This window comes from Chiloscyllium plagiosum, unplaced genomic scaffold (assembly GCF_037043375.1).
Source record: "Chiloscyllium plagiosum isolate Xiang-an unplaced genomic scaffold, Cpla_swu_hap1 HiC_scaffold_50, whole genome shotgun sequence".
NCBI classification, from domain to species: domain Eukaryota; kingdom Metazoa; phylum Chordata; class Chondrichthyes; order Orectolobiformes; family Hemiscylliidae; genus Chiloscyllium; species Chiloscyllium plagiosum.
Window position 1 is genome coordinate 50,517,105 of NW_028270188.1, and position 11,122 is coordinate 50,528,226.

Here is an 11,122-nt window from a genome sequence, read left to right on the forward strand (position 1 = left end):
CCTCCTCTCCCTCCAATTCTTCCTCCTACCATCCCCACCTGCCAAACCTGCCTTCGCCTTCCTCCCTTTCACCCCGCTCTCTCTCTCTCCTCAGCAGCCTGACCCAAAGTTGTTGCCCTCCAAAACCACCGCCCCCCCACCCCCGATACCTCTCGATGCCAACGTGGATCTTGCCATCCTCGCCCATGCTATGTAGCCAGCCCTGGACCAGCGTTGCCCACTGCAGGGAGAAAGAGGCCAGCAAGAAGTTGAAGCCCACGCTGCCGAAACCATATTTCTTCAGGAAGGTCATCAGGAAGCCAAATCCCACAAAGATCATCACGTGGACATCCTGGAAACCTGGGATTGTGGTAAGGCGGTGGTGGTGGTGGGGAAGAGAGAGCGAGAGAGAGACAGAGAGAGCAAGAGAGAGAGAGAAAACAATTAGCATTCCCCAAACATTTCTGGGACAGCTGGAAAGGGCTTCTGAGTACACAGAAGGCAAACGATGAAGGCATTTTTTGATTTAGACTCATCAACTCGAACCAGTTTCTGCTGTCTGACCTGTTCTCCCAACGGAGCCAAACCACGGTGTCCTTTTCCTCAGAGGGCAGCCCTGCTCCAGGCACCAAGCCTTTGAGATACAACCAGCCGGTTCTGCCATCAGGCCCAGCAATATTCCAACACCTTCCAGCTTACATCCTCCTTAAACCTCAGCTCACCAGAACGCTCTCCCGCCCCTCCCTATCACCTCCTCCAGCCCCTACAACTCCTCCCTATCTCTATCACCCCCTCTAGCCCCCTACACCCCGTCCCTATCTCTGTCACCCTCTCCATATCCCTGTGACACCCTCCAACCCCCTACACCCCTCCCTATCTGTCACCCCCCTCCACCCCTCCCTATCTCTGTCACCCCCTCCAGCCCCTACACCCCCTCCCTATCTCTGTCACCCCCTCCATTTCCCTGACACCCTCCAACCCCTCCCTATCTCTGTCACCCCCTCCACTCCTCCCTATCTCTGTCACCCCCTTCATATCCCTGTGACACCCTCCAACCCCCTCCACCCCTCCCTATCTCTGTCATCCCCCTCCACCCCTCCCTATCTCTGTCACCCCCTCCCTTCCCTGCGAAACCCTCCAACCCCCTATACACCCCTCCCTATCTCTATTTCACCTCCTACAATCCCTCCAAGATCTCTGAGCTTCTCCGATCCCAATTCCCATCGCTCCGGCACCGGGGGGGGGGGGCCCATGCCTTCAGCTGCCGGGAAGGGGTGTGTGTGTTCTGGAATCCCCTCCCTGAACCCGTCCCGTCTTCCCTTCCCTCCTTCCCGCACGCCACTTAAAGCCAAGCCCATTGTCTGAGCTTTTGGCTCCCATAGCTCGCTTGAGCTGAGGCTTGTCCTTGGGCAGAATGAGTCTTTGGCAGGCCTGGCGTTTAATGTTAATGTCCAATTTGCTGAACTTGGCTGCTGTGAAGTGCCTCGGGGATGTCTCTCTTCTTTAAAAAAAGGTGGCGCTGCTCGAATCTTGATGATCTGGATTCCTGTGTCAACTCCGATAACTCATAAAGCTGATGTTGCAATATTTGTGTTCAGCTCAACAGCGGTGTTTGAGCCTTTCTGGGCGAGCTGACTTTGCACCACACTTGAGTTAAACTTTTTATTGTGTGCATTCACGTTCTGCTGGTGGACACCTGTCCCAGTTTTCTGTGTACTTTGTCCCAAAGCACTGCCTGACCCCTTTATTCTGTCCAGAATGCATTCCCCACGGCGTGCAAGCCTGCACATAGCGCTGGCTGACCTTCCGAAAGGGGTTTGCTTTGGGTTCAAAGATGCAGCATGAAAATAAACATTGCTGATCATTGTGACGCATGTTTTTTTTTTCCCTACTGCTGTCTGACACGTCCGGGGCTAGCTCACTTGGAGAAAACACGAAATGCCCCTGCCTTTCGGAAAGGAAAGGGGTTCACGCCCCACTCCAGGGACCCAGAGAAATTAATCCGGATCCAGGCTTCAGGTGTCAGAGCTGAGGGAGCGGGCACTGTCAGAGAGTCAGTGCTGAGGGAGTGGGCACTGTCGGAGGGTCAGTGCTGAGGGAGCGGGCACTGTCAGAGGGTCAAGGCTGAGGGAGCGGGCACTGTCAGAGGGTCAAGGCTGAGGGAGCGGGCACTGTCAGAGGGTCAGTGCTGAGGGAGCGGGCACTGTCGGAGGGTCAGTGCTGAGGGAGCGGGCACTGTCAGAGAGTCAGTGCTGAGGGAGCGGGCACTGTCGGAGGGTCAGTGCTGAGGGAGCGGGCACTGTCAGAGGGTCAAGGCTGAGGGAGCGGGCACTGTCGGAGGGTCAGTGCTGAGGGAGCGGGCACTGTCGGAGGGTCAGTGCTGAGGGAGCGGGCACTGTCGGAGGGTCAGGGCTGAGGGAGTGCTGCACTGTCACACTGCCATCTTTGAGGTGAGCCTTTATAGTGAGACCCCTGCCTGGTTTGGAAATGGCTGTGGATGACCCTACGCCCTCAGGTGTGGAGGGAGGGTTTCTCTCCCGGTCCTGGGAGTTCGGGTTACCCCTCAGCATAAAGTGATCTGGGCGAACGTCCCTTTTATATCTGTTCCCCACCAATCCGCTGCATTGAGAGAATAAGGACATCCTGACGCTCTTTGAGGTGTTGGGGAACCCAGCCTGCACGTCTGAGCAAAACAGCAGTCCCTGCTCCCGACTGGGTGTTTGGGTCTGGAACATCGCATGCAGAAACAGCGCCACATTAGGATGGTACCTGTGACCAAACCTTTGTTCACAGCCGTGCCATTTTCTCTTGCCTAAGCCTCCCTTTGCTGGTGTCAGCACTGTCCCCACCCCACCCCTCTCCCCTTGCCCTCAACCGACAAAACACAGCCTGGGCAGGACTGGGCTATTCGGCCACAGGGGCATCACGTTTTCCTATCACGTCCAAAGGGAGAGGCAGGCTGCTGGGGGGAGGGGGAATGCTGAGATCGAAAGAGAGTGTGTCTGTGTCTGTGCGAGAGTGAGTGTGTGTGTGTGACTGAAAGTGTGTGTGTGTGAAAGCGTGTGTGTGTGAGAGAATGTGTGAGTGAGAGAGTGTGTGTGAGTGAAAGTGTGTTTGAGTGAGAGAGAATGTGTGTGTGAGTGAGAGAGTGTGAGTGAAAGTGTTTGAATGAGAATGTGTGAGTGTGTGTGAGTGAGAATGTGTTTGAGTGAGAGAGAATATGTGAGTGTGTGAGTGAGTGTGTGTGAGTGAAAGTGTTTGAATGAGAATGTGTGAGTGTGTGTGAGTGAAAGTGTGTGTGAGTGAGAGAGAATGTGTGAGTGTGTTTGAGTGAGAGAGTGTGTGTGAGTGAAAGTGTGTGTGAGTGAGTGTGTGTGAGTGAAAGTGTGTTTGAGTGAGAGAGTGTGTGTGAGTGAAAGTGTGTTTGAGTGAGAGAATGTGTGTGAGTGTGAGTGAGAGAGTGTGTGTGAGTGAGTGTATGTGTGGTGATCTGTGGGGATTGGGGATTGTTATCAATAGAGAGAGGGAGACTGTGTGTGTGTGTATATGTGAGAGAGAGAGAGAGAGAGAAAGAAGACGTTTGAGGCTATTCGTATGGGTGGGCTTCACTCACTGGGATACCTAAAGTAGAAAGCATTGTCGCTGTCGGTGATGTTGTCCTGTGCCTTCAGTCTGAACCACTCCCTGGGGTCGGTGTCACCATCGTAACGGACAAAAACAGCGAAGAGGATGATGAGCAGGATCTCCTGCAGCAGGCAGAGCAGGGGCAGTTTCAGGCGCATGTTGGTCGACGTGCTGCCCATGGTCAGAACTCTGTGCACACGGGCTCTCCGGACTAGCCAGCAGGGAAGTCTGCAAAATCCCACGGGATCGCCGCTCACACGGACACAGAGAGACGAAACCCTTCTGTCTGCTCTCAGAGCACCGACACGCAGATAGCACACAGACAGGCAGGGAACAATCTATTTATATTCCCGTACAGGCTACAGACTGAGCCAAATTCACGCCCACTTTATCTTGTCAGGTTTGCAAACAATCCAATTTGCAAACAACGAAGGGTGTGCCCAACACTTGCCATTCGGCCCCTTGTGCTCTGCTCGCAAACCTCGAAGGGACTGTTCCGGTCCTGTCTTCACTAGCCCCCGACGCTTCCTCTGGTATTTGCCTCTTTGTCCAAGAGGGCGCCCAATTCCAGGTCATTTTCATTTTCCCACCGACTTGCAACAGACAAACTCCAGAGAGGTGACAGCATCACACCACACCAAGGCCATCCCCCCCCTGCCCGGGTGCAATGAGATCAGTCCAGGGTTTGGTTAATAACAGGCGGGTAACACTGGTGCCACACAATGACCAACTCCAACAAGAGAGAATCTAACCATCACCCCCTTGATGTTCAATGGCGTTACCCTCACTGAAACACCCCATTACCAACATCCTGGTGGTTACCACTGAGAGAGAATCTAACCATCACCCCCTTGACGTTCAATGGTGTTACCATCACTGAAACACCCCACTATCAACATCCTGGGGGTTACCACTGAGAGAGAATCTAACCATCGCCCCCTTGACGTTCAATGGTGCTACCATCACTGAATCCCCCCACTGTCATCATCCTGGGGGTTACCACTGAGAGAGAATTTAACCATCACCCCCTTGATGTTCAATGGCGTTACCCTTACTGAAACACCCCACTACCAACATCCTGGTGGTTACCACTGAGAGAGAATCTAACCATCACCCCCTTGATGTTCAATGGTGTTACCCCCATTGAATCCCCCCACTATCAACATCCAGGGGGTTACCATTGAGAGAGAATCTAACCATCGCCCCCTTGATGTTCAATGGCGTTACCCTCACTGAATCCCCCCACTATCAACATCCTGGGAGTTACCATTGAGAGAGAATCTAACCATCGCCCCCTTGATGTTCAATGGCGTTACCCTCACTGAATCCCCCCACTATCAACATCCTGGGGGTTACCATTGAGAGAGAATCTAACCATCGCCCCCTTGATGTTCAATGGCGTTACCCTCACTGAAACACCCCACTACCAACATTCTCGGAACACCTTGCAGGAGTCCTGCTTGTGACCACAAATTGAACAGAAGGTGAACTCTATTTAAGTAATTTCTTTTTATCCTTAATGTAACTGAAAATGGCAACAAGATTGTGGCTACAAAATACAGCTTACTGTACCTTTAAGATATATGTGACAAGAAATCATCCATTCATCCTGGGAGTTACCATCTCCAACAAGAGAGAATCTAAGCTTCACCCTTTGACCTCCAATGGTGTTCCCATCACTGAATCCCCTCCACTATCAACGGCCTGGGGGTTACCATTAAGAGAGAATCTAACCGTCACCATCTTGACGTTCAATGGTATTCCCATCACTGAATCCCCCCACTATCAACGGCCTGGGGGTTACCATTAAGAGAGAATCTAACCGTCACCATCTTGACGTTCAATGGTATTCCCATCACGGAATCCCCCCACTATCAACATCCTGGGGTTCACCATTGAGCAGAAACTGAACTGGACCCAGCCCAGTGTCGACAGGAGCAGGTCAGAGGCTGGGAATCCTGCAGGGACTACCTCACCTCCTGACTCCCCCAGCGCCTATCCAGCATCAACAAGGCCCAAGTCAGGAGTGTGAGAGAATATTCCCCACTCGCCCTGGATGGGGGCAGCTCCAACAAAACTCGGGGAGCTCAATACCATCCAGGGACAAAGCTGCCTTCACTTGACTGGCACCGCACCCACAAACTACCCTCCAACTGATGCCCAGCCGCAGCAGTGTGTACCGTCTACAAGTCGCACTGCAGCAACTGACCAAGACTCCTTCGGGTACCTTCTAAACTTGTTACCATTTCCATTGAGAAGGACAAGGGCAGCAGATACATGGGAACACCACCCCCTTGAAAGTTCCCCTCTCAACCGCTCACCAGCCTGTCTTGGAAATGTATTGCCATTCCTGCAGTGTGTTCCTTCAAAGTCCTGGAATTCCCTCCGCACTGGCACTGCCCCGATACCACACAAGAATCCAGTGGTTTAAGAAGGTAACTCACTAAGACCTTCTCAAGGGACAATTAGGGGCAGGCAATACATGGCTGCCTCAGCCAGCGATGGCCACATCATTGTTATATTATGAACAAAATGTCTGAAATGTGTTTGTTTACAATAATCCTGGGAATAAGGTTGGGATTACTTGAAAAACCCAACAGTTTAATCCTCCATGTTTTAACACTGTCAGAGGGGCAGTGCTGAGGGAGCGGGCACTGTCAGAGGGTCAGCGATGAGGGAGCGGCACTGTCGGAGGGTCAGCGATGAGGGAGCGGGCACTGTCGGAGGGTCAGTGCTGAGGGAGTGGGCACTGTCGGAGGGTCAGTGCTGAGGGAGCAGGCACCGTCGGAGGGTCAGTGCTGGGGGAGCGGGCACTGTCGGAGGGTCAGTGCTGAGGGAGCGGGCACTGTCGAAGGGTCAGTGCTGAGGGAGCGGGCTCTGTCGGAGGGTCAGTGCTGAGGGAGTGGACACTGTCGGAGGGTCAGTGCTGAGGGAGCGGCTACTGTCGGAGGGTCAGTGCTGAGGGAGCGGGCTCTGTCGGAGGGTCAGTGCTGAGGGAGTGGGCACTGTCGGAGGGTCAGTGCTGAGTGAGTGGGCACTGTCGAAGGGTCAGTGCTGAGGGAGCGGGCTCTGTCGGAGGGTCAGTGCTGAGGGAGTGATCACTGTTGGAGGGTCAGTGCTGAGGGAGCGGGCACTATCGGAGGGTCAGTGCTGAGGGAGTGGGCACTATCGGAGGGTCAGTGCTGAGGGAGTGGGCACTGTCGGAGATGTGTTACATTTCAGGCAAGGGATGGAACAGGTATTCTGTTTGAGCCTTCCTTGAACAGTGCAGGAGTTGGGGAGGTTCGCATGTTTCCATGGCGATCCTCTAGCCCCGTCTTATACCCCTCTCTGAAAGTTATAGAAAACAGCCATGTACTGGGTCAGCATCTGCTGCTGTCGGAACCCACTGTGTGCAAACCCTTTGTGGCTTTCGCCCTTTGGATTCGTGCACTGGGATGCCAGTTAAATAGGACGGTGCCGCTGAAATTGAGCTGTCTGTTCAACTATGCAGGACCTGTCGAAGTTCAAGTCATCCGATCTTTTGTAAAGAAAGAGCTGTAGACAGAGCGAGGAAGAATTTGGTGCGATGGATGTAAATGGGACAGGAGAGTGACAGAAATGAGGACACAGCAGAGGGTGATGAACCAGATCTGCATTCTTTCGGATGCTGGACTGCGGCTGTGTTTGAAGGAATCTCTTTGTTGTCAAAAGTGGTCGATTGAAACTGTAGATGGTCTCACATTGTGGAGATCAGGGAACACTGATGCTTTGGGTGGGATTACATTTCCGGCTTTGTTTACTGAACAATTTAATAACTTACCGCTGGGGAAGATTCTTTCCATTGTTACAATTCCAAGGCAGCATTTAGACAGTGCGTACTGTTAACTCATGCTGATTCTGTACCTCAGTCTAGTTCTCAACTCTGCCTCCAAAATCACCCCACCCCCCCTTCAATTTCCCTCCCTCTGCGCCCTCTCCCACTTCAAGCCCACCTCTGCCCCGTCCTGCTTTAATAGCTACATACCACTGATCAGAAAGTGAATTCAACCTAGACACCTGCAAGAGCTGGTCAGAGGCTGGGAGTCCTCCTGACTCACCTCCTGACTCCCCAAATTCCGGATGTGCCCGAAACATCGATTTTCCTGCTTCTCAGATGCTGCCTGACCTGCTGTGCTTTTCCAGCACCACACCCTTGGCTCTAATCTCCAGCATCTTCAGTCCTGACTCCCCAGCGTTGTCCACCATCTACACGTCAGGAGTGTGATGGGATACTCCTCACTTACCCTGGATGGCTATAGCTCCGACATCACTCGAGAAGCTTGACACCCTCCAGGACAAAGTAGCTTATTTGACTGGCACCACAAACATCCACACCCTCCACCACCGAAGCTTGGAAGCAGCAGCGTGTACCATCTACAAGACATACTCACCAAGGCTCCATGGAAAGCATTTTCTAAGCCCACGACCACTTCCATATAATGGGCACTTCCATAACGTCACTTCCTGCAAGGTCCTCTCCGAGCCCCACGCATACACCATTCTGACTTGGAAATATTCCTTCAGTGTGGCAGGGTCAAAATCCTGGAATTCCCTCCCTAACGTCACTGACCCGACACCACACGAGACTCCAGCGGTTCGCCACCACCTTCTGAAAGGGCAGCAAGGGGCAGGCAATCAATGGCAGCTAAGCCAACGAGGCCCATGTCCTCTGAATGGATTTTCAAACCAGCTTGTGACTTCAGAGTAGGATTTGCGCCCCTTCACTGTGCTCTCCTGGACAGTAAGATCAAGGCTTGAGCTGTCAGTTCAGCGTCTGGGTTGTGTGGCTGCCATGTGCATTTCTGCAGTCGGGACATGGGGAGAGAGAACCGCACAGTTTCGTCAGGCCCCTTATCTCACACGGCTATGGTGGAAGGGAGTGCCGAGAGGGGAACCGGCGGGACAGGGAGGTCAGGCAATCCTTGGGGTTGGCATGTGGAGCGGGTGATGTGGGCATGTCGGCAGGGACCAGCTTTCTTGCTGCTCCATCCGTTGTAAACTGACAGCACTCCTTTCAGAAGCGAGCCACCCACAATCCAGCTCAACAGGATGTCTTGGAGGGATTGCGGGGTGGGCGCTATATAAATGCCAGGTTTCTGCAATTCAATGAATCAAGGCGTGCTCAGGTCTTCTCAGGATCGCTCCTGAGTCAAGCCTGGAGTCAAAGAAGCTGGTACCTGTGGGAGAGGACAAATGGGAATGGGCAAACGTAGGCACCATTTGTTCTTGATTCAAATCCTCAGCTCCTTTCACCACGAGGCCACCCAGTTTAGCAGTTAATGAGGTCTTTGAAATGCAGTCTCTGTCGCTCAGAGGAGTTGCCAATTCCTGCGATCAATATTGGCTTCAGAGTCCTTCAGTCCCGATGGATTCTGATCAGAGAGAACCCAGCCACCAGCACACAACCGGGTGACTGGGGTCACAACTTGTTGAGATGACCAGCCTCAAATCATTACACAAAGGAACAGGACAAGACACAGGCTGGGCTCCTTAAATGCTGACCCTCTGACAATAACAAGCTCCGTCAGCACTGACTGTCCAACAGCAACCATTCCTTCAGCACTGATTCTAGGGCAGTTCCCATGCACTGACCCTCCAACAGTGCTGCACTACCTCAGCGCTGACCCTCCCACAGTGCATCACTCCCTCAGCGCTGACCCTCTGACAGTGCTGCACTCCCTTGGCGATGACCCTCCCACAGTGCAGCGCTCCCTCAGCGCAGACCCTCCGACAGTGCTGCACTCCCTTAGCAATGACCCTCCGACAGTGCAGCTGTCCCTCAGCTCTGACCCTCCCACAGTGCGGCACTCCCTCAACACTGACACTCCCACAGTGCAGCACTCCCTCAGCGCTGACCCTCCCACAGTGCAGCGCTCCCTCAGCGCTGACCCTCCCACAGTGCAGCACTCCCTCAGTGCTGACCCTCCGACAGTGCTGCACTCCCTTGGCGATGACCCTCCCACAGTGCAGTGCTCCCTCAGCGCAGACCCTCCGACAGTGCTGCACTCCCTCAGCGCGGACCCTCCCACAGTGCAGCACTCCCTCAGCGCTGACCGCTCCGATAGTGCAGCACTCCCTCGGCGCTGACCCTCCAATAGTGCAGTGCTCCCTCAGCGCTGACCCTCCGATAGTGCAGCACTCCCTCAGCGCTGACCCTCCAATAGTGCAGCGCTCCCTCAGCGCTGACCCTCTGACAGTGCTGCACTCCCTTGGCGATGACCCTCCCATAGTGCAGCGCTCCCTCAGCGCAGACCCTCCGACAGTGCTGCACTCCCTCAGCGCGGACCCTCCCACAGTGCAGCACTCCCTCAGCGCTGACCCTCCCACAGTGCAGCACTCCCTCAGCGCTGACCGCTCCGATAGTGCAGCACTCCCTCAGCGCTGACCCTCCAATAGTGCAGTGCTCCCTCAGTGCTGACCCTCTGATAGGGCAGCACCCCCTCAGCTCTGACCCTCCAACAGTGTAGCACTCCCTCGGCACTGACCTTCTAATAGTGTTGCACTACCTCAGCATTGACCCTCCCACAGTGCAGCACTCCCGCAGCGCTGACCCTCCCACAGTGCAGCAGTCCCTCAGCGCTGACCCTCTGATAGTGTAGCACTCCCTCAGCGCTGACCCTCTGATAGTGCAGCACTCCCTCAGCGCTGACCCTCCCACAGTGCATCACTCCCTCAGCGCTGACCCTCTGACAGTGCTGCACTCCCTTGGCGATGACCCTCCCACAGTGCAGCGCTCCCTCAGCGCAGACCCTCCGACAGTGCTGCACTCCCTTAGCAATGACCCTCCGACAGTGCAGCTGTCCCTCAGCTCTGACCCTCCCACAGTGCGGCACTCCCTCAACACTGACACTCCCACAGTGCAGCACTCCCTCAGCGCTGACCCTCCCACAGTGCAGCGCTCCCTCAGCGCTGACCCTCCCACAGTGCAACACTCCCTCAGCGCTGACCCTCCCACAGTGCAGCGCTCCCTCAGCGCTGACCCTCCGACAGTGCTGCACTCCCTTGGCGATGACCCTCCCACAGTGCAGCGCTCCCTCAGCGCAGACCCTCCGACAGTGCTGCACTCCCTCAGCGCGGACCCTCCCACAGTGCAGCACTCCCTCAGCGCTGACCGCTCCGATAGTGCAGCACTCCCTCGGCGCTGACCCTCCAATAGTGCAGTGCTCCCTCAGCGCTGACCCTCCGATAGTGCAGCGCTCCCTCAGCGCTGACCCTCCAATAGTGCAGCGCTCCCTCAGCGCTGACCCTCTGACAGTGCTGCACTCCCTTGGCGATGACCCTCCCATAGTGCAGCGCTCCCTCAGCGCAGACCCTCCGACAGTGCTGCACTCCCTCAGCGCGGACCCTCCCACAGTGCAGCACTCCCTCAGCGCTGACCCTCCCACAGTGCAGCACTCCCTCAGCGCTGACCCTCCAATAGTGCAGTGCTCCCTCAGTGCTGACCCTATGATAGGGCAGCACCCCCTCAGCTCTGACCCTCCAACAGTGTAGCACTCCC

The 11,122-nt window shown here is 54.9% G+C and overlaps 1 protein-coding gene across 1 annotated transcript in view; it reads right to left on the reverse strand.

The window, feature by feature from the left end:
• LOC122542059 (ammonium transporter Rh type B-like) overlaps window positions 1-3,901 on the reverse strand; it is an 89,814-nt gene extending 85,913 nt beyond the window's left edge. The window contains exons 1-2 of the mRNA XM_087985078.1: window positions 3,593-3,901; window positions 150-339 (exon numbers count right to left, since the gene is read on the reverse strand). Of these exons, the coding sequence (XP_087841204.1) occupies window positions 150-339; window positions 3,593-3,782 (380 nt within the window). The 5' untranslated portion in view covers window positions 3,783-3,901. The remainder of the gene's footprint in view (window positions 1-149; window positions 340-3,592) is intronic.
• Window positions 3,902-11,122: the final 7,221 nt, after the last annotated feature.